Consider the following 21692-nt stretch of genomic DNA (forward strand, 5'->3'; position numbering starts at 1 on the left):
ACAGTCCTTGTAACATTGAATTCTCTAAGAAGGTTTATTTAAGAAACAGTTAATCTGAAATCTCAAGAAAGAACTGTACTGAGATCTCATTTTGATTAAAAAATATTTTTAAACTCCTTAGAGTCTGTTGCTGAGGCCCCGACCCTACACCATGTTTTCTTAATTGAACCAAGGTAGCATGAGTAATAGCAGTGGACGGTCATTGATGGTTTCATACACATTATCTTAGTTCTCACAACCACCCTATGATGGGCCTATTCTTATCTCCATTTAAAAATTCAGCCTAAATTTGGAGAGGTAAATACTTTGCCCAAATCCCACAGTTGATGTGTTCCAGAGCAAGGGCTAGACATGTTGACTCCACCTCCACATTCATAGCCTCTGTACACACCGTGTCTCTTCAGTCGGAGCCAGCCGAGTCCGAGGAGCTTTTCTGACGATCTTAACGTTGGTCAAAACTTCCCATCCCATGCGGGGACTCGCCAGCGCCCGATGCACGCATGAAAACAATTAACCTTAGGGAGAATAAAGGGGAGGAAGAGAAGGACCTGGAAGACTAGACGGGCAAAGGGAGCCCCTGTCCGGCACCTTCATGAGGGCTGGCTCATCACGTTTCCTCCTCCCCACCCACTCACCGAGCCGCAAGGAAGCCAGGAGGCTCTCCCAGTCTAGCTTCCAGCCCTTTCTTCGCAGCCGGAGCCGAGAGGATCCTCCTAGGAACTGACCGATCTGGGTTCCCCAAACCCAGATTCTGCTCTAAGCGAGAAGTTTCCCGTTTAGTCTAGGCATAGGCGGGTCAACACTAGCTCCTCCGCCGCCCAGCCCCTGTTCTTTGGACTGAGGTCCCCGCCGCGCCCCCCCTCCTCCACCCCCACTCACCTCCCCCCTCCCCGCGCCCGCTAAGACTCCAGCAAGCTCCTCCAATCCCATGGGTGCCCTGCTGTCTCCACCTCAGTTTTCCTCCTTAATAAGTGAAGAGTTGAGCTAAGGCCGGGCGGGATGGATAGGCTCGGGTTGCAGAGCAAGGGTTCCACCCCCAAGCTCCCAAGGCCTCTAGGAGCGCCCCCTTGGGCGGGGGAGTGACCTCCAAGCTCCCGCTAGTACCGTATTCACCGAAACACGAGCTGCGCGCAGCACGCTCTCCAGTCTTCCTTGCTTTTGAGAACCGTCAACACAAACCAAACCTTTCCGGATGGTGGCTGGGGGTTGACGAGCAATTAGAAGGGTGCTGGAAGAAAGCGCCCCGGGAGGAAGGTGCGGGTTAAGCACGTGGTTTCCGTCGGGACCAATGAGGGTCGGCGATCTCATCACTCGGCCTCGGTCACCCGGCCGGCAGGGATGGCCCAGAGGAAGGAGCAGAGCTGGGTACCGGGCTTCTGCCCCAGACCTGGGGTCTGCGGTGCTTGCAGCGACGAGACGGGAGGCTCAGGGCGCCGCGATCCAGGGGGACGGGGGGCACCCCAGCTCGGCCTCCTCCGCCTTCGAGATGCTGCTGAACCCCGTCACCTCCACCCCCTTCTCGGTCGATGACATCCTGAGGCTGGAGCGCGAGCAGATTGGTTCCGAGTCCTTGCAACTCCGGGGGGCACGGAGGAGCCCTGAACGTTTTCAGTGTCAGCGACTCCTCCCAGAACCGCGAAAGGCAGCGGTTCCCGGCACCTGCAGTGGCGGCGGCGGCGGCGACAGCGGCGACAGCGGCAGAAGGCGGGACCAGTCGGGGTCTCCTCCTGGTGCTCCCTGCGAGACGGTCTCGCAGATGGAGGCGGAACGCGTGGGAGAGCCACGTAAGTGGGCGCGCTCAGGTCTGGGCTCCTACTTGGAGATCATGGCTGGTTGTGGGGGGGGGGTGTCGTTACCAGGTGGCACGGGAATAACACGCATCCCCGGTCTCTTCTGCTCCAAGGGCCTAGTCTCATTTTTCTCTTATTTGACAATTCCAAAAAGCCAGATCTCTCAGCCCCCTCTATCATCTCCTCCAGACAGCCAGTGTGCTTCCCTAACAAAATAAGGTCCCGGATCTTAGAGGTTCATAACTTCCACAGCCTGTCCCCTGAGTCCCATAAACGCATGACCCACTCACAGCCACACATCCCAGAAACTCCAGCTTCTCTTCCTTCCAGCGAAACCCTCTACAGTATCTTAGCTGTGCTCCATCACCACCAGTCTTCCCTGCCATGTCCGAGTCTCCCTACTCTAAATCGTCTGCCAGAAGTGTAGCCATCAAAGCAGCCGAGCGCCCTGCGAATGGAAACTCTGCCAACTCTGGGATCAATCGCAGCCCTTTCTTTGCACTTGCTGCCTGGCCTGGCCACCCACGTCCATTCCTCCGCCCGGGTTCCTCCTCTGGACAATGAGAGGTGGCGACCAGATCAGGTAATGTCTGAGTCCCTAGGCCTGGACGGCCCCTGAGGGCGCTGGCGACAAATCCACCGCGTCTGGGCAGGGTAAGGGCAGTTCCGGTTTCGCTGCTCCGAGGGGACGGCTCCGGGGAGTCTGAGCCCTGGTCTCCGAAAGCACAGCCTCGTGCACCGCCAGCGAGGCCGGGCACCTGCGTCCAGCGGCAGGAAGGGAAGGAGCGAGCGGTGAGCTGCGTTGCATTGTCTCCTGCAACCCAGGACAGTTTCAGACATTCGAAGGGATGAAAAAGCGACTCTTCCTCTCCACAAACTTCTGCGCCTCTGTCTGCAGCTTCCAGATGAGCGATGTGCAGTCTGTGACCCCCCTTGAGGCCTGGCAGGCCGGGCCTCCTCCACCAGGCTGTGCCAGGCCCATCGGTTCAAGGCATTAACGAATAAGTAAAGGGGCTAGTTAGTTCCCAGTTATTCCTCGACTGGTTATTCATGTACTCCAGAAGCAGGGAGAACATTAAACTTTTGCTGTATTCACAGAGAAGCCTGTGGGTTTTCTGCAGCGGCCTCTAAACACTAATTCCCTCAGAGCTGCTCAGCCAACTTGGCATTCGCTCTGGCTTTGCTGAGAAAGGGTCACAGTCCTTGGCCCACAGCTAGCAGCCAAAAGCAGGAGCAGTGGATCCCTCCTCCCTGGCGAACCCTGAGTGGCATCTCTCAAGAGCTGCCTGCCGTGGACACCAAGAAGGGGCCAGTGCCCAGCTCCAGGAATGAAGCGCGAGGCCGCTGCAACCATCAAACATCACTGGTGGACACTGCGCCCCTCATCTGTCCCCAGTCAAATCACCTTGATCTCAAGGATGCACCGAGAGAGGGGCTCCAGCAGGTGACCAGGAGAGCTCTGGGTGCTGGCATGCACCCGGGTATAGCCTGCCTGGTCAGCGAGCCTCAAACGGGGTCCTGCTTATTCCAAAGAGTTGCTGAAGGTCACTGGTTACTTTTCAATTTGCGAAGAATAAAGCCCCAGCCCATATTTTCCCTCTTTGACAGATTTCCTCAGTTTCTTTGAGCACAGGTTTCTTTGAAGGAAGTTTGTATTTCCTCAAACTTCCAAATACCAAACAGTTCCATTATCTGCCTCCTGGAGACTGTGTCAACGCGACTGAGGACTTGAAGTCGGGTCTCAACCTACACCTTCTTTAATTAGGCTGTTCTGCTCCACCTTGCCACCAGCTTGCAGCCATTCCACGTTCCTGGTTTCTCCTGGCATGCTTTCCCATGAAAACTCGGCATTTCCTCTCTACACACCCTTGGATTAAAACAGAACTTAGCCAAGACATAAGAGGGGGGAAGAAGAGAAGGAAAAGCTGTGTTTCGGGGGGCTTCAAGCACGGCCATCTCGGGGTGATTGGCTAGGTACGGGGGTGGGGGTGGGGAGAGAAAGCCAGAGCAAAACCAACGCTACCTGCTTGCCGAAGAGACCCCAAAAGGAAGGAGGCTGCTTTCTAAAAAGCCAAATATGAAAATAAATAAATAAAATAATTTTTAAAAAGCCTTATATGGACCTAAACTTTGTATATACCTCCAAGAGACTCTAGGTTTCTGAGCCAAAAATCAGGAGTCAGAAAAATATTTCGTTTGCCTTTATTTTGCTAATTGGAATTACAGAGCAACACATCCAAGAAAGAGGAGCCGGGTCCTTGATGCCGGTGGAGCACTTAATGGCCAAAAAGACAAGGGTGTGCACAAAGGTGGGGTGAAGGTGGGGGATACCCGGACACCCGCCCCTGCGCTTGGATCGGAACACCCCGTGATGCTCGGAGGACCACCATGGATAGATAACCAGGCAGACAGGAACCCAGACAGGAATCCGCGGACAAGCACGTCACCAAGTTTTCACGCTCTCTCCCCCTCTCTATCACTATCTCTCCCTCTTTCTCCGCCCCCTCCTTCCCGACAAGGGCAGTCCAAAGTCAACCTCCATCTAACAGTCCCCCACATTCACACTTGGTCCTTGCGGCAAAAGCTCCCCCAAACTCGACCACACTTTAGAATCGAATTGCCCCCACCCCCACCCCACCCATACACAGGTATTCTAAGAAAATGAAGTTGTCTTAAACTCTTGGCCAACCTCTTTTTGAGAAAGGGCTGCACACCGGAGACCCCAGAGGGTCGCAATGTACATGTGGGCCTGCAGGTACCATCGCGACAGAGGCTGGCGGTAAAGGAGCCTTCAGATCGCCCTGGGACGGGGATGAGGGGTCAACAAAGGGGACAGAAGGAGGCTGCTGAAGTGAAGGCTACCGGGGGAGAGGGGCGTCCCTTAAAAACGAGGTAGAACTTGCACAGGTAACCCCGAGGCTGGGCGCTGACGCTGCTCCTTCCTGTGCTTTTAGAGCCGGGCCTCCGCGCAGCCCCTCCCCTCCGCGGCGGGACCCGGGGGCCAGAGCGCGGCGTTGGCGACGTTGGCACCGGCGCGCGCGGGGACGGCACCGAGCAGCCCAAGGAGCGGCAGCGGCGGAGGCCGCGCGTGCTCTTCTCGCAGGCGCAGGTGCTGGCGCTGGAGCGGCGCTTCAAGCAGCAGCGGTACCTGTCGGCGCCCGAGCGCGAGCACCTGGCCGGCGCGCTGCAGCTCACGCCCACGCAGGTCAAGATCTGGTTCCAGAACCGGCGCTACAAGTGCAAGAGACAGCGCCAGGACAAGTCCCTGGAGCTGGCGGGCCACCCCCTAGCGCCGCGCCGGGTGGCGGTGCCGGTGCTGGTGCGGGATGGCAAGCCCTGCCTGGGCCCCGGCGCGCCAGCTTTTCCCGGGCCCTACGGCGCCCCCGCGGCTCCCTACTCCTGTTACGGCGGCTACGCGGGCGCTCCTTTCGGCGCAGGCTACGGCGGGGGCTACGCCAGTGCACCCCCGCGTCCCGCGCCGCCCGCAGCCCTGGCCGGCGCGGGGTTGGGTGGGGGTGGCCCCGGCGGCACCTCGCAGGGCCCTGTGGCCGCCGCGCTGCAGGGTGTCAGGGCCTGGTGAGGCGCCCCGGCTCCGCGCTCCGGCCCAGCCTCTCCGCCCACCGGCTCCGGCGCTGGAAAGAACGGGCGACCCGAGGGCACTTCTCCCTGAGCGATCCCCGGGACTGCGAACTGCCCCCCGCAGGTCATCGCGCTGAAGGCCCTGGGGACATTCTTCTCGCCGGGGACGTGAAGCGCACCGGGCCTTCGCCGGCCGCCCACGAAGCAGCACCCGGAGGGAGGAAAGCCTAGGGGGTGCTGGCAGTTTGGGGGGTCGGAGCAGTCCTGAGGCAGATGACTTGTCGGGGCTCAAAGTCAGGGTTTGCTGATGGGCTCTTCAAGTTCTGTGCAGCAGCCCGGGGACCTGGGCCAGGGGAGGGGGTGTGCGTGAATGGGGTGGGAGGGTGCTCTAGAGCACCTCAATCCTCCGTTGGGGAAGAATGTGAAAAGTTAGCCGCAGGAGGTGTGGGAACCCGAGTGAAGAGCGGAGGAAGGGGGAGCATCCAGGGGGTCAGGGAGAGGAACCACTGTGTGAGCCAAGCCCAACTGGGAGTTCAAACTGCCCCCAAACCCGCCTCCCCCAACCCCAGGCCTCTCCTCGGCCTTGTCCTCTGGGGACCAGGTTGCTCTCCTGAAGGTACCCAGTACATTCTGGTTCTCCCCTTCAGGGTCACTGCGTTTTACCCCGTGTATACACCTCAGCACCTTGAGTACATACACTTCGTAGTATTTCTCTGTGTGTGTGCGCATGTGTGTAGGCCATTAGAATCTACCCACCTCTCACCTCCTCAACAACTGCGAATTAAAATTAAAAAAATGAAGCCCAGAAGTTCTGACTCCTCGGGACCTACAGGCTTTCCTAGGGAGACAAAGTGGATGAAGCCCTCCAGATAAGCTGGTTACCTGATGTCTCCTCTCACACCCCCTCTCCCTCTGTAATGCTTCTTTCAGAACATAACCCTTTTGTAAATTGTGCAGCAGGAAAGGAGACCCCCCAATATGGGCATACATCCAAACACCAAGGGTAGAAAGCCTGAACTTTAGGGAAATCATGACTCTCCACCCCAAATGTGTTTGAAATTATACAAATTAAAGTCTGAAAACAAGCTCATTTTATTAATGGGAACAAGGGATTAAATAAACTTACTTTGGCAGGCACTAGTAGGGGAATCATGCTCTTTTTTTTTTCTTGGATAACATTTTTAGGCTATGAAAACTCTGGTTCTTCACCCCTCCAGCACTAACTTGCCAAAAGTTAAATTCTACTTAAATTTGAATATTTAGTGCAAATGTACTCAACCTGCATGTTCTCATTTCTGAATGTGTCCTGGTTGTTTTCTTTAACGTGGGAAACAAGACTTCTTGGTCCTTGTAAACTGTACCTGACTATTGATAGCTTACATCTCTTCAAGTTTGTGTTTCAGCTAAAAACAAGACTACTGTTCTTTTTTCTTACTACCATTTCCTTACATTTTGTCTCCTTTTTATTTTCATCCTTTTCTCTTTGACTTCTCTACTTTTGCTGCTAGTAAAAATACATTTAGAAATACCCCACAGTGTCATGCAGTTATAGTTAGTGCTGAGCTCCTGTGGTTAAAAAGGGCAGTATGTATACTGTAAATTTGGAACTATCAATAAATATTCCTTGGTCAATTAAGTTAAGCTTAAAAAAAAAAAAAAAAGGCTAAAATCTCCATCACGAGGAAATGGCCGTATAGTACTTTGGGGAATATTCCTTAAAATAGGGAAATACCCATGGACACTGGCCTTATGTTCATGACAGTTGACATTAAGTTCATGCTTCTACTGAGTAACCATCCTTCATACTCTACTGAGTAACCAGTCTTTAGTTGTTAAGTGTGTTGTATTAAATTTTTCCAAGATCAGATTCTAAAGTATCACATGTTAATTTTTAAAAATCCTTTGTTGTTATTTTTTGGGTAAGGTTCTTGCCCTAGAAATGTAGGTCATCATCACATGGATCTAGCAAAGTCCTTGGCACCGAGTAGAAAATGAGGAAATGTGAGTGCCTGGTTGGCTCAGTGGTTGAATATCGGGCATGATCCCAAGTCCTGGGATCAGGAATCCCCAACTGGGCGCCCTGCGGGGAGCCTGCTTCTCCCTCTGCCTAAGTCTCTGTGTGTACTCTCATGAATAAATGCATGTAATCTTTAAAAAAAAAAAAAAGTTTCTTCACCCCTTTGCCTCTTCTAACATAGAAAAGTAACCCAAAGGGCAGTTAGTAGACATGTGGTATTCTGAATAACCTTGCTTCCCAAGCTCCCTCCACACTTTGCACCACTAGAAAAGCACAGGAGGAAGAACCATGGCTTGGTTAAGGCTGTGAGTGAAGGGGAAGGGGGCTTGGTTCAATCCATCAGTAAGTCAGTCATTACTGAACATGTCTGGAAGGGATACAAAAGGAAATAAGCTTTGGCTGCTGCCCTTCAGAAATTTATTATCTGGGGTGCCTGGGTGGTTCAGCGGTGGAACATCTGCCTTTGGCTCAGGGCCTGAAGTCCTGGAATCGAGTCTCACATCGGGCTCCCCGCAGGGAGCCTGTTTCTCCCTCTGGCCTCTGGCGTCTCTGCCTCTCTTTGTGTCTCTCATGAATGAATAAAATCTTAAAAAAAAAAAAAAAGGAAATTTATTATCTGATTGGATACCAGAAACCAACACAGAAAGGCATCTAAAAATACAAGGTGGTATATGCGGCGTGTCAAGTAGAACAGACAATGCGCCCTCTCTAGAAAGAAAGGGAAGGGGTGGGGGAGGAGTTGGGGGTGCTTGCAGGAGGTGATTAAGCCTGGTGATTAGTGTGGGAATGACACTGTTTACTGGGAGAGGTTCCAGGAAAGGTCGAAGACTTAGGAATGGAGAAAAGTTAAGTGGGCACATGACAAAGCCATGCTCACATTTTACAGTAGTGTGGGATACAATTCAAGGCTAGCTTCTGGGAATTTGTAACCAGCGTTCAGTTGGCTGAAGGGACATGGGTGGCGGGAGGGAGTGTGACTCTCCAGAGGTTCCGTTGATGTGTGACATTTGTGAGATTTTTGTAGCATCCACATTTGCCGGTCTAAACGACAAAAAAAATAATAAAACCAAAACCAACTCCTAAACTAATGAAACCTTGTCCGTTTGCAGTCCAGGTGGCTTTCTCTCTAGAGCCTGAAAGTTTGAGCGATGGCTTTCCAAAAGAAAAGTGGAGGGAAGAGAAACTCTCTTCTCCCATCTCCCCACTTTCTGGCCATCAAGATCACTTAAAAAAATGATCCTTCTCTCAGATCATCAACACCCCCCGCCCCCAGCCCCTCCAGCTGCCCATCTTCCGTCCTGTAATCTCTCCTTTGCACTGAAAGCTGCCCCTTTGTGTGTGCGTCTCACCGTCCCCAGCTTATCCAAGGTGGGGCCTTCACCGGGGAGGCGCTCTGCAAGCAATCAGCTCTTATCTGCAACGTTCTGGCCCGTCACTCCAGTCACCTCTTAATGTTCACAAGTTTCCCAAATGGGAAGTAATTGACCTCTAAACAAAACAAAAAAGCTCTCAGAGAGATAGCAGAGGTTCCTTTCCTGACTGTCCCAGGGCTAGGGGTCTCACCTAGGCCAGGTGGAGAAGTCAATAAAATTGCAGACTTCCTGGCTCCCTGTCCTTGCTCCCCCCTCCCCCAGCCCCTGCAAGCCCTTCATCCCGATACCATCTGCAAATCGGACAGAGCCTGAGTGCAACTCTGCATTTCAGAGTTGCCAGAGATTTCTGGTATTTGGTTTTTGTAATTTTATCATTACAGTGATGTGACTTTGGAGGGACATATTTAAATCTTTTAAAATTCCATCTCAAAAGTGTTTACAATCCTCGGAGTTTATACCAGTTCTTTATTCTATCAGCCTACTAACTCACGTTTTTTGTTTTGTTTTGTTTTGTTTTGTTTTTGTTTTGTTTGCTTTTCACAAAACAAGGAAATTCTCGGTTTTAAAAGCTGTGCCTTCCACCTTCCCCCAGAGAGGACTCTTCAGAGAGATGGAAGGCAGTAGAGGAGCGCTGAGTTAAATGTTGGACCTCATTCTGGTCCCAACGGGTAACACATTCTGTGACCTAGAGCAAGCCTGTAACTTCTCTGGGCTTCTGTCTCCTTATTTATAAAATTGAGGTAGTGGATCTCTGAGGCTACTATTCTAATTTTGGGTGGTTTCCTGTTGGTTTCAGATACATTTAGATTTTTTTAATTGTAAGATAGACCATATCCAGAAGACTACATAAAATGCATATGTACAGTTTAAAGAATAATTTTAAAGGGAACACAGATGTAACCTCTCAGGCAAGAAACAGGGAGTGGCAGTTCCCCAGCGGACCTACTCTGCAGCCACTTCCAGAATGCAAACCCCTCTCGCCTCCTCCTTCCCCAAAGGAGGTACTTGCTATTCCTACTTTTGTGATGATAATTCAGAGGCTTCTCTTTGTGGATTTACCCAGGGGACTCATTCCTCAACACTGTGGTTTAATTTTACTTGACTTTCGGGTGCCTGCGTGGCTCAGTGGTTGAGCATCTGCCTTTGGCTCAGGTCTTGATCCTGGGGTCCTGGAATCCAGTCCGGAATAGGGCTCCCTATGTCTCTGCCTTTCTCTGTGTGTCTCTCTTGAATGAATAAATAAATAAAATCTTAATTTTTTTTTTTTGCCTGGCTTTGAATGTTACATAAATAGAATCATACTGCATGTATTCTACTGTGACTTACTTCTTTTATTCAACTTGATGCCTGGGAGATCTATCCATGCTGTTCTGTGAAGCTTTCGTCCTCCTCCTCCTCCTTCTTTCTTCTAGTTTTTTAAATTTTATTTTATTATTATTATTTTTTGTATATTTTTATTGGAGTTCGATTTGCCAACATATAGCATAACACCCAGTGCTCATCCCATCAGGTGCCCCCCTCGGTGCCTGTCACCCAGTCACCTCATCCCCCCTCCCACCTCCCTTTCCTTTTTTTTTTTTTTCCACCTCCCTTTCCACTACCCCTTGTTCGTTTCCCAGAGTTAAGAGTTTCTCATGTTCTGTTATTATTATTTTTTTATTATTTTTAATTATTTTTTAAAAATGAACTCTACACCTAATGTTGGGCTCGAACTCATGACCCCCAGAGCAAGAGTCCCATACTCTACTGACTAAACCAGCCAAGCACCCCAAGTTTGTTCATTTTCATTGCTACATTGTATTCCACTGAACGGTTGTACCTCAGTATATGTATGTACTGAAAAAGTAGATGGTTTCCAGCTGGGGACTGTAACAAAGAATGCTGCTGATGGCATTTTTCCCACAGGTACAGCTGGATTCTCCAGCTGGAGTTTGTCCTGGCCACTATGAACTGATGTGCAGGGCATGGATCCATCCTTTGACAGACCGCTATGTGTGTTTCATAAGTACATCAACCTTCCGCTGATATACCCCTTTAATTTTTATATCATTTCGTTGTGTACTCATCACCTCCATTGGCAGCAGAGTATATTCCTGTTTCTGATTCCACAGAAAGAGTCCAAGGGCCAGAAACTCAGACCAGACCCCGGGACTCCCTGCTCTCCAGCCCTGGGTGACTCCCACAGAATACTCCTCAGAGAGTTCAGGTCCTTACACAAATCAAGTGACTGTTGAGTGACACTGTTTTCTTTATTCCCTGAGGGGAAATGCCTAAGAGGCATAAAAGCCCTTTGGAAAGCTTCACGAGGGACTAAATACAAAGCAAGATGCCAGAGAGAGTGGGAAGCAGATAGAGAGATACAACTCTCAAGTCACTTGTGGGCAAACAGATATTTAAAGACTCTGTTGCAGCCCCTTTGCCCATTTTTTTAAAAGTTTATTTGTTTATTTATTTATTTATTCATGATAGACACACAGAGAAAGGCCGAGGGAGAAGCTGCAGGGAGGGGAGCCTGATGAGGGACTCGATCCCAGGACCCAGGGAATCATGACCTGAGCCAAAGGCAGACACTCAACCACTGAGCCACCTGGGTGGCCCTCCCTTTGCCCATTTTTCCCCTACACTTTGAACCCCCAGAAATGTTGTTTCACACATTCAGGTGGTCAGCTCTGCGGAGTGAAAACAATTCAGCCCCAAACTATTTTTTCTTAGGTCCACCTCCCTCCCTGAGGGGTGAGCTTCCTGGGAAGTCACTCTGCCTTCCTCCTGTCTCTCTGTTTAGACTCCTGCAAGTCTCCCCACTCTCACCCCAAGAGAAGGATGTGGTCTTTAGGGACACAGTCCAGATTCCACTGTAAGGAAAGCAGATATGCCCAGCAGCCTTGGCCGCAAATCACAGAGCACTTGTTACCTCAGTCCCTCTGGGGCCTCTCTTATAAACTGGTCTCAGTCAGATCTGCTTCCTTCCCATCCGTACCTGATTCTTCCTGTCACCAGCCCAGCTTAACTGCTTGAAACCCTAGGGCCCAGGAAATTGGAATCTGAAGTTAAGACATCAGTGGGCCAAAGGTGAACCTTTCCTTTGATGGCACTGGTCTCCAGTCCTACACTGGGCCTCCCTGTGTCTCCCCTGGACGTTCCCCATGAGTTAGGTCTCTGGGTAGCTGCTCTTGGAGCTTTGTGGACTTCCCCATCATGATGTATGTTCTCTCTGTGTCTTTTGTCCCTTTCCAACAAAGAGCCTCCTCTCTGTGACAGACCTCAGTGTGTTTCCAATGCACCCTGTGCCTGTCATGGAAGAGGGGCCCAACACCATTGGTTGATTAAGTGAATGGGTGAATGGTCGCAGTCTGGCTTCCTTACATGACTCCACAAAGTCTGCATTAAAGACCCAATTTCTGAGCTGGCTCCTTGGTAATCAGAATCCTCTAAATGAAAATTCTCCAATGTGTGGATAGGGATCTGGTTCCTAGCAGGGGTCATCTTGGGCCATGATAACAGGGACTCTCAGAATTTCTGTCAGCCCTAGATTATGGCCATGGGGAAAAAAAGAATTCCTCTGTTTTATTCTACTAGCCATTTTCCTATAGGTCAGCTTAACTTTAACTGGCAAGTATTAAGGATAATTATATCGAACACTGGCGGGGTGGGGGGGGGCGGTAATCCCTGGGTGGCTCAGTGGTTTAGTTCCTGCCTTCGGCCCAGGGAGTGATCCTAGAGTCCTGGGATCGGATCCCCCATCAGGCTCCCTGCGTGGAAACTGCTTCTCTCTCTCTCTCATGAATAAATTAAAAAAAATCTTTAAGATTGAACACTGGGAGTATGGAATAGAAGGTCAGTATCATTTAAAGGAAATATTTATAGGATCAGAAACACACTAGGATGTGTAAGACAGAGTCCTTGCTTCAAAGAGGACATTAAACTCTGGGTAAGATAAGCACCTATAAAGCCAAATACTAAAGGAAAAACCTAGAATGGCTGTGTTATGCACATATAAATTATTCACTGAATTAATGGAACATTTACACTTATAATTCCTACCCAAAAGATGCTTATATGGGGAGACATAACAGAGACTTCTAGCTCTTATCCAATATCCAATTCCTCCTTTTTTCTTAAGTAGTAGAATCCCAGAGGTTTAGTTAATCACACAGCCTTCCAGATAAAGATTATATTTCCCAGACTCCTTTGCAGCTAGGAGTGGCCAAGTGACTTAAATTCTGGCTAAAGGGCTGTAAGCAGAAGTGACATGTGCCACTTCCAGGACACAGCCTTACACGGAAGGGACCTTCTCTCCACTTCCCTTCTCTTCTTGCCACTGGTTGAAATGCAGAAGGAATGGTGGGAACAATAGCATTTATCTTATATTATGGCACAGCAACAGATGGAAGAAGCCTAGGTCCCCAGCATCTTATCAGCTTTGCTCTGCTTACACATCAGCTACTATAGAAAAGAAAAATAAGCGTTGGTCCTGTTTAAGCCAGTTATGTTGGCTTGTTATTTGGCCACTGTTATCTGTTGCAGCTAAATGGGTATCTCATCTAACAGAGGACACAGGTAATTAGAAAGCTAGCTGACACACGTACAGAAGCTGTTTAGAGGAGAAATAAATCAAGCCAAAGTAATCTGGGAAAACTTGAGAGAAGAGAAGGAGCTTGAGATAAGCCCCTTGAAAGGGTGAAAACATTTGGATGGAGGGTGGGGCTGGGGGTGCAGGGGGCGGCGTGGGGGGAGGCTGGGGAATCTACATGGAGGAACAGTAGAAAGGTATATACAACCCAGTGTGTGGGAACGAGGACTCTGTGAGGAGGCCTGGAAGGCAGCACTCTGATTGCCCACGGTCACGGCGGTCAACTGGCCTGCCCTCTCCCCGGCCGATGCCTTCTACTCTGAAGCCTTAACTGCCGTCTCTGTGCAGGGAACTGCCAAATCTCACACTTACATATCCAGCCCTACTGTTATCCAGGATTCCAGATCCAGATTGCCTGTGCCTTCCTGGACACCTCTATCTGAATTTTTCCCAGACATTTTAATCTAAAACCGAGCCCATCTCTGCACCATCCTCCGGCTCGACTCTGCCTTTTGCCTCTGCTGTTCATGTTGCTCCACCCTTGATCCAGGCTGACTCTCCATTGTCCTATTTCACCCTATTCTAGGTTCCCACTGCTATTACCTAATACCTAAATTCAGATTATCTGTCTCTTGGTCATGCACAATTGCCTTCTAACTGGTTTCTCTGCCTCTACTCTCTTTTATCATGGCCATTTTTCATGCGGCTATAGAATTTTTTTAAAAACCAACATATTGGGATGCAGGCGTGACTCAGTGGTTGAGCATCTGCCTTTGGCTCAGGGCATAATCTTGGGGTCCTGGGATCGAGTCCTGCAGCAGGCTCCCTGTAGGGAGCCTGCTTCTCCCTCTGCCTATGTCTCTGCCTCTCTCCGTGTGTCTCTCATGAATAAATAAATAAAATCTTTTCTTTTAAAAACCCAACATATTGTGTGTTCCTTGATGAAGAATTCACTTTTGAAACACAGTCCACATTCTATAACCCAACACATGAGAGCCTCCAGAACTTAACTCTTACCTACATTTCCAGCCTCACTTCCGGCTGGTTCTTCTACACACCTTTTGTTGTACTCAGCCAACTATTTTGGCTTTCCTAAGCACACTAGGCGTGGCTCCCCTTTTGGTCTCTGAAGTCCAGTTCAGAAGCCACCTCCTGGAGGAAGTGAGGGTCTCTGGTCAGGATTTCCTGGGTTCTCACAGCTCATGGTTTATCCCATTTTAACACTCAAATTGCACTTGGTTGTTTCTTTAATTGCTCCCCAATGAGAGCATAAGCCTCTTGAGTGAAGGAATAAGTTTCATCCAATTTATTTCATTTTTATAAATTTTATAGAAGTTTATAACACATACAGAGAAAAGTGCATGGATGCCATACGTACACCTTAATGAAATTTCACAAAGTGAAATTCCCATGTAATCAGCACCCAGATCATGAAACAGAACATTAACACCCGTTATCCCCTGCTCAGAGATCTCTTATTTCTTCTTGATCTTACTGATCCCAAAGGAAACTACTAGCTTGACTTCTAACTTCATAGATCTATATTGTCTGTTTTTGAGCTTTACCTAAATGGAATCATTTGGTATATATTCTTTTGCCTGATTTTCTTCACTCAACATTATGTTTGGGAGATGCATTCATGTTGTTGTAGGGAGTGGCAGAGTGCTCCTTCCTATTGTTTAGTTTCCCATGGTCTGGATATACGATATGGATTTATTTATTCTGTGAGTGGACATTTAGGCTATTTCCAATTTCTAACTACAGTTGACCCTTGAACAATGTGGGGGTTAGCAGCACTGGCTTCTCTGCGTAGTTAAAAATTTGTGCATAACTTTTTTTTTTTAAGATTTACTTATTTATTTTAGAGAAGGAGAGATGAGGTAGTGGGGGAAGCAGAGGGCAGAGGGCGAGAATCCTAAGTAGGCTCCATGCCCAGTGCAGAGCCTGGCATGGAGCTCGATCCCACAACCCTGAGATCATGACCCAAGCTAAAACCAAGAGTTAGACACCTAACCAATGGAGCCAAACACAGGTGCCCCGTGTGTAACTTTTGACTCCTCCTCAAACTTAACCACTGATCAGAAGCCTTCCCACTAACATAAACAGTCGATTAACATATATTTTGTATATGTAGTACACGCTGTATTCTTACAATAAAATGAGCTAGAGAAAAGAAAATGTTATAAAGAAAATCATAAGACAGGGTGGGAGTACGGGTGAAATAGGTGAAGGGGATTAAAGGTACACTTACCTTGATGAGCACTGAGTAATGTAGAGAACTGCTGAGTCACTATATTGTACACCTGAAACTAACATAATGCTATATTTTAACTACACTGGATTTAAAATAAAAATTTAAAAACAGAAAACCATAAGGCAGGAAATGCACATTTACAGTACTGTACTGTAAAGAATCCATGTATTAGTGGACCTGCACAGTTCAAACCCATGTTGTTAGGGGGTCAACTGTACCATAGTTAGTGCTACTATGAAGTTCTTGGACATGTCTTTTGGCAAATACATGGGCACATTTCTGTTGGGTATGTTCTAGATGTGGGAATTCCGGGCCATGAATTGTGCATGTGGTCAGGTTTAGTAGAGTCTACTATTTATCCAAAGTAGTTGTACGAATTTACATTTCCACTAGGAGTGTTTCAAAGTTCTGGCTCCTCCATCCCTTCAACACCTCTTGTCAGTTTTCCTTTTACTCTACTTTTTTTCTCTTTTCTTCTATTTTTTTTGTCTAGCATATGGCCATCCAGGCCGGTAAGGTGTGATCCATGAATATTTGTACAGTTGTGTGGAGCCATTGGAGAAGTGGAAGGCAGTTGAAGGGGTGCCTAGTCAGTGGTGGGCAGAGACACATACTGAATGCCCACACTAAGTGCCCACACCACATGCTTGGGAGGCCTTATATCATTATTTTTTTTAAGAATTTGTTTATTTGAGGGACGCCTGGGTGGCTACAGTGGTTGGGCATCTGCTTTTGGCTCAGGGTGTGATCTTGGAGTCCCCGGATCAAGTCCTGCATGGGCTTCCTGTAGGGAGCCTACTTCTCCCTCTGCCTATGTCTCTGCATCTCTCTCTGTGTTTATCTCAAGACTATATAAATAAAATCTTTTTTAAAAAATGAATTTACTTATTTGAGACAGAGAGCGCACACATGAGTGGGGGAGTGGTAAGGGGAGAGCAAGAAGCAGACTCTGTGCTCAGCAGGCAGCCTGATGTGGGGCTCAATCCCAGGACCCTGGGATCAGCAACCTGAGCGGAAGTCAGATGCTTCACTGACTGAGCCACCCAGGCACCCCAGGCCTTATATCATTTAACCACCATAATCACTCCGTGAATTCTGGCCTCCCAGGAGTCCCGTAAGCTCCCAAATTCGGAAACTGAGGCTCATAGTGATTAAGAAATGTATTCAAAATCACCGACACGAAAGATAGAGGTAGGGACTTGAAGGCCTCCGAAGGTTATTTACTTTCCATTTTATTCTGTTGCCATCCAGCTGCAAGACTGGCCCTTGCGCCTCACTGTTATTGAACTACCTAAGCAGGCAGCTGTCTTTGCTAATGATTGAGCTTCCAACACATGCTCTGACTAGTCCTGGTGTCTTCCTGAGTCTGACATTTCCATCCCAACCTCAGAGAGCATCACCAGAGGGAAAAGGTCTGGCCGAATGAGCACCTTCAGATGTTGGAGATGTAAGAGATCACAGAGATTCACTCCCATGGGATCCTGCTCTCTACTGAGGGACATTCGCATTCAAAATCGGTCCTGTAAACTTGTTACATAGAAGCATTGCATACAACCCAGGAACAGCTGGAGATGATGGCACCAGGGGAATAATCCCCAGCCACTGTTTGCAGCACCTAAACTGACCACCAGGGGCCGCCATTGCTTCCAGTTTCCCATAGTGGGGGAAAAAGAGAATTCTCTAAATTCCTTGGGCCTCCACCCAGAGCATTTGCTTTTGGCTTTAAGCGATGTTTCAGATTTCTTTTTCAGGTCAGGCCCTTTGCCTTCCTGTTTGGATGTTGACAGCTGGGAGTGGACAGAAGGAGGTTGAATCGGTAGATTGAGGGCCCCGGAGACACCTGCTGTTGACCACGGTTTCATTGTGACACATACTAACACTAGTGATGCTGGTGCTTGTGAGATATGTGGAGTGTTTTCCATGCACAAGCGTCCTCCATAACTATCGCCTCTTGGTTAATCACCACATGTGAAAGTACTGTTCTCACACAGCTAAAGAAACTAGAGAAAGGTGAAGGACATAGTTTGTGGATTAGGGTCTGAATATAACCCTGCTGCTCCTGTTCACAAAGCCTCTGTCCTGGTTTGCACTTGAGTGTCTAGAATACAACGTATGGGTTTGGGATACTAACTCGAAAGGGCTGGTGAAGCAGCAGGTACTGCTAGGAGATGGGCCTGCCATCCTGCCTTCCTTCCCTCCTCTCCAACCTCTGACAATTTTTGTTGAGCTCTCACTCAAAAACCCAGAAGGGAAAGTGATCTGATCGGTTCCTCCACGGTGAACCATTCTTGATCTAGAGCAGAGGTTCCTAACTCTTCCTGAGTTGAGAACTGCTTTGAGAATCCATTAAATTGATCTACTGGATCCTGGCTTAGCTCTGCCACAGACCAGCTCAGTGATGGACGGGGAAGTGCATCACCTCCCCTGGCTTCAGCTCGATCTTGCATGAAATGGAGTTCGTTAAACTGATGGTTATCTGTGACTCGCTGGGTTGTAAGTGGTAGAAACCCAACTCACACCAGCATGAGCAAATAAACCCAAAAACCCAAAAACAAAAAACGCAAATCAAGGCCATTTCTTGGCCCACATGGCCTAATGTCAGGAAGGTTTAAGGTGAAGCTGGCTGAACCCAGGCCTTTGAGTTCATCCACAATCTCCGCCTCCCCATCCACCTCTCATCTCTGCTTCTCTTGGTGTGGTCAGCTTTGTGGTCTTCGGCTGGCTGAAACCATGACTCCTCAGAATCCTGTCCTCACCCTTCCATAACCAAGGAGGAACTGGCATTCTCCCACCAACTCCAAGTGGAGGAAGAACTAAGCACTTCTGCATCACAGCAGGTAGTGAGCACCAGGCAAGATAACAAGGACAAGAGTGCTTTAGAAAAGTCAAGCTCTGGGACACCTGGATGGCTCAGTGGTTGAGCATCTGCCTTCTGCTCAGGGTGTGATCCCGGGGTCCTGAGATCGAGTCCCACATCGGGCTCCCCGCAGGGAGCCTGCGTCTCCCTCCCCCTGTGTCTCTGCCTCTCTCTCTGTGTCTCTCATGAATAGATAAATAAAATCTTAAAAAAAGAAAGAAAGAAAGAAAGAAAAAGAAAGAAAGAAAGAAAGAAAGAAAGAAAGAAAGAAAGAAAGAAAGAAAGAAAGAAAGAAAAGAAAAGAAAACTCAAGCTCCTGGGTAACAGGCACTAAGGAGGCACTTGATGGGATAAGCACTGAATGCTATACTATATGTTGGCAAATTGAATTTAAATTTTAGAAAATCATCAGCAAAAAAACCCAAAAAACAACAAGAAGAAAAAGAAGCCAAGCTCACCTGCTGAATATCTTCTCTCCAGGGTTATCCAGGGTTATCTCCAGGGCAATTCCCTTGCTGGTATTCTTGAAGTGCAGATGTCAGTAGTTCCTCACAAGAGTAGGATTTACAGGGGAGAGGGCAGACTGGCAGTGCGATGTGTGTGCACCCTCTTTTCCTGCCTCGGCCGCGGAGTAGGGAGGGTGCCCCCATGTGTCCACCAACTCAGCCCAGAAAAAGACTTTGTCAACAATTCCATCATCTGACCTCAAACCAGAGAGGGTTAAGGAGTAAGAAGGAATCTATGAAGAAGTCAATTTCCACCTGGAGATCATCATTGCATGAGTCCTGGCTATATTGCCCCCGGGTACACGGTCATCCTAAAGGTTGGGGCTCTATTCCATAGCCTTTGGGGCTCGGAGGGAGGGGAGCTGCTGAGAGGGAAGGGAAGCAGACAGCCGAGGACCAGCCTTGTGTAGGCAGCGTGGAACCAAAGCAAGTCCTGGCGTGTGTGCTCCCTCCCACCACTTACAGAGAGGGGTGGTCAGGTCAAAACAAGGCTACAGCAGCCAACAGAGGACCACCAGGCCTGGAGGTTGGTGTGATTGGTCTCAGGGGGTCTCCAGCTGCCCCAGGGACAGTGGGTGTGTGACCTGCCCAGGCCGGCGGTTACTTCCTGGTGTTAATGCACTTAAACCTCTGACAATTTTGACCTTCCTGAGTGGAGCCGTGTCCTTATCCTTTCCAGACTCTTCTTTGTCATTGCTCAGTACCCACCACCTACAGCCTAGGGACAAGCCCACAGGCACATGCGTATCACAGCCTGGCCCACACAGGACCCCAGGCCCTGCTCCACAGTTAAGGCTATTTTTAGGTCAGGAGGATATTTCACTATCAGTTTCATCTCTTCGCCCCTAAGGGTAAGAGCTGCTGCTTTAAAGGGCTGTGATGAATAGGATCCCACGAGAGCAAGGCAGGTTAGGAGACCCATAGTCTGGAAGGATGCTGAAGAGGGATGAGCTCTACCTACTTCTCTAGGACAGGTCACACAACTCCAAGGTGGCATTAGTGGGAGGACTGCTGCCTTGGGGGTGGAGGGGTGTCTCCACTGCCCCTGATTTGCATTTGCTGCCTCAGAAGTGATCATGTGACCCTCCCAGACCCAATGAAATGGTGCAAAGTGATACCTACCTCATCAGTCTGGGTCACTTTCCTTAGATTTATGGCTGGTGGAAGGCCTAGCCTGCTGCCTCTTCTCTCTGTTCTGATGAGGGAGGTGACCTGACCCCCTGGAGGGTCAGCGGCTATGTTGGCTGGAGCTCTCCTCGGTCTGGACACTGACCTGAGTGCTTCATGTCCACACCCCCATTGGATCTGTTGGACATTTCTGCATGACAGGCAGCTATTAACCATCCCTATTTGCCAGGGGAGGTAACTTAGGCCAAGAGAGGCTAAGAACCTGCACCACTAAGTGGCAGAAACTCAGCCTCTTAGAGCCCAAAGCCTACCCTATAGCCCCATACCTGCCATTCCTTTGCAATACCTCCTGCATGGGCTCCCTTCTCTTACCTCCCTCTCGCTGGGTCAGTCTTGAAACTTGTCTCCTGATTCCCTTCCTATACTTTGTCATTGTTTCCACCAGCATTGTCTCTTTTTTTAAAAAAATTTTTATTGAAATTCCTGTTAGTTAATATACTGCTAACTGTTCGTTTCAGGCGTACAATATAGGGATTCACCACTTCCATACAATACCTGGTGCTCATCCCAAGTGCCCTCCATCATCCCCATCACCTCTTTCCCCCAACCCTCTACCCCCTCCCCTCTGATAACCATCACTTTTTTTTCTAGAGTTAGAGTCTATTTCTTGGATTGCCTCCCTCTCTCTTTTTTTCCCTTTTGCGCATTTGTTTTGTTTCTTAAATTCCACATATGAGTGAAATCATATAGTATTAGTCTTTCTCTGACAGGCTTATTTACCTTAGCATTAAACTTTCTAGCTCCTTCCATGTCGTTGCAAATAGCAAGATTTCATTCTTTTTTTTTTTTTTTTAGATTTCATTTTTTTTTTTTTAGATTTCATTCTTTTTATGGCTGAGTAATATTCCACGGTTTATATAGACTACATCTTCTTTATCCATCCATCAGTTGATGGACTCTTAGGCTGTTACCATAATTTGACTATTGTAGAAAATGTTGCTATAAACATCAGGGTGCATGTATCCCTTTGACTTGGTATTTTTGTATCCTTTGGGTAAATACCTAGTAGTGCAATTGCTGGGTCATAGAGTAGCTTTATTTTTAACTTTTTGAGGAACCTCCATACTGTTTTCCAGAGTGGCTGCACCAGCTTGCATTCCCACAACAGCGCATGAGGATTCCCCTTTGTCTGTATCCTTGCCAGCATCTGTTGTTTCCCATGTTGTTAATTTTAGCCATTCTGGGAAGTGTGAGGTGATATCTTATGGTAGTTTTGATTAGCATTTCCATGATGACCAGTGATGTTCAACATCTTTTCATGTGTCTGTTGGCCATCTGTGTGACTTCTTTGAAGAAATGTCTATTCAGGTCTTCTGTCCATTTTTTTTCCTGTCCATTTTTTAATTAGATTATTTGCTTTTTGGGTGTTAAGTTATATCAGTTCTTTGTATATTTTGAATACTAACCCTTCATCAGATATGTCATTTGCATCTATCCTCTCCCAATCTGTCGGTTGCCTTTAAGTTTTGTTGATAGCACTGTCTTTCTGAAACACAAATCCAATAATATGACTTCTCTCTACTAATACCCTCCCTAACTGCCAAGTGGCTTGTTGTGT

At 48.5% G+C, this 21692-nt stretch overlaps 1 protein-coding gene across 1 annotated transcript; it reads left to right on the plus strand.

Moving 5' to 3' along the window:
• The first annotated feature begins 1337 nt into the window (after positions 1–1337).
• Positions 1338–5370, plus strand: NKX2-6 (NK2 homeobox 6). The gene is made up of 2 exons (XM_025463079.3): positions 1338–1784; positions 4745–5370. The coding sequence occupies exons 1-2, from the start codon at positions 1487–1489 to the stop codon at positions 5368–5370; spliced, it is 924 nt and encodes a 307-aa protein (XP_025318864.2). The 5' UTR covers positions 1338–1486.
• Positions 5371–21692: the final 16322 nt, after the last annotated feature.

This window comes from Canis lupus, chromosome 25, assembly GCF_003254725.2.
Source record: "Canis lupus dingo isolate Sandy chromosome 25, ASM325472v2, whole genome shotgun sequence".
In the NCBI taxonomy this organism is placed as follows: domain Eukaryota; kingdom Metazoa; phylum Chordata; class Mammalia; order Carnivora; family Canidae; genus Canis; species Canis lupus.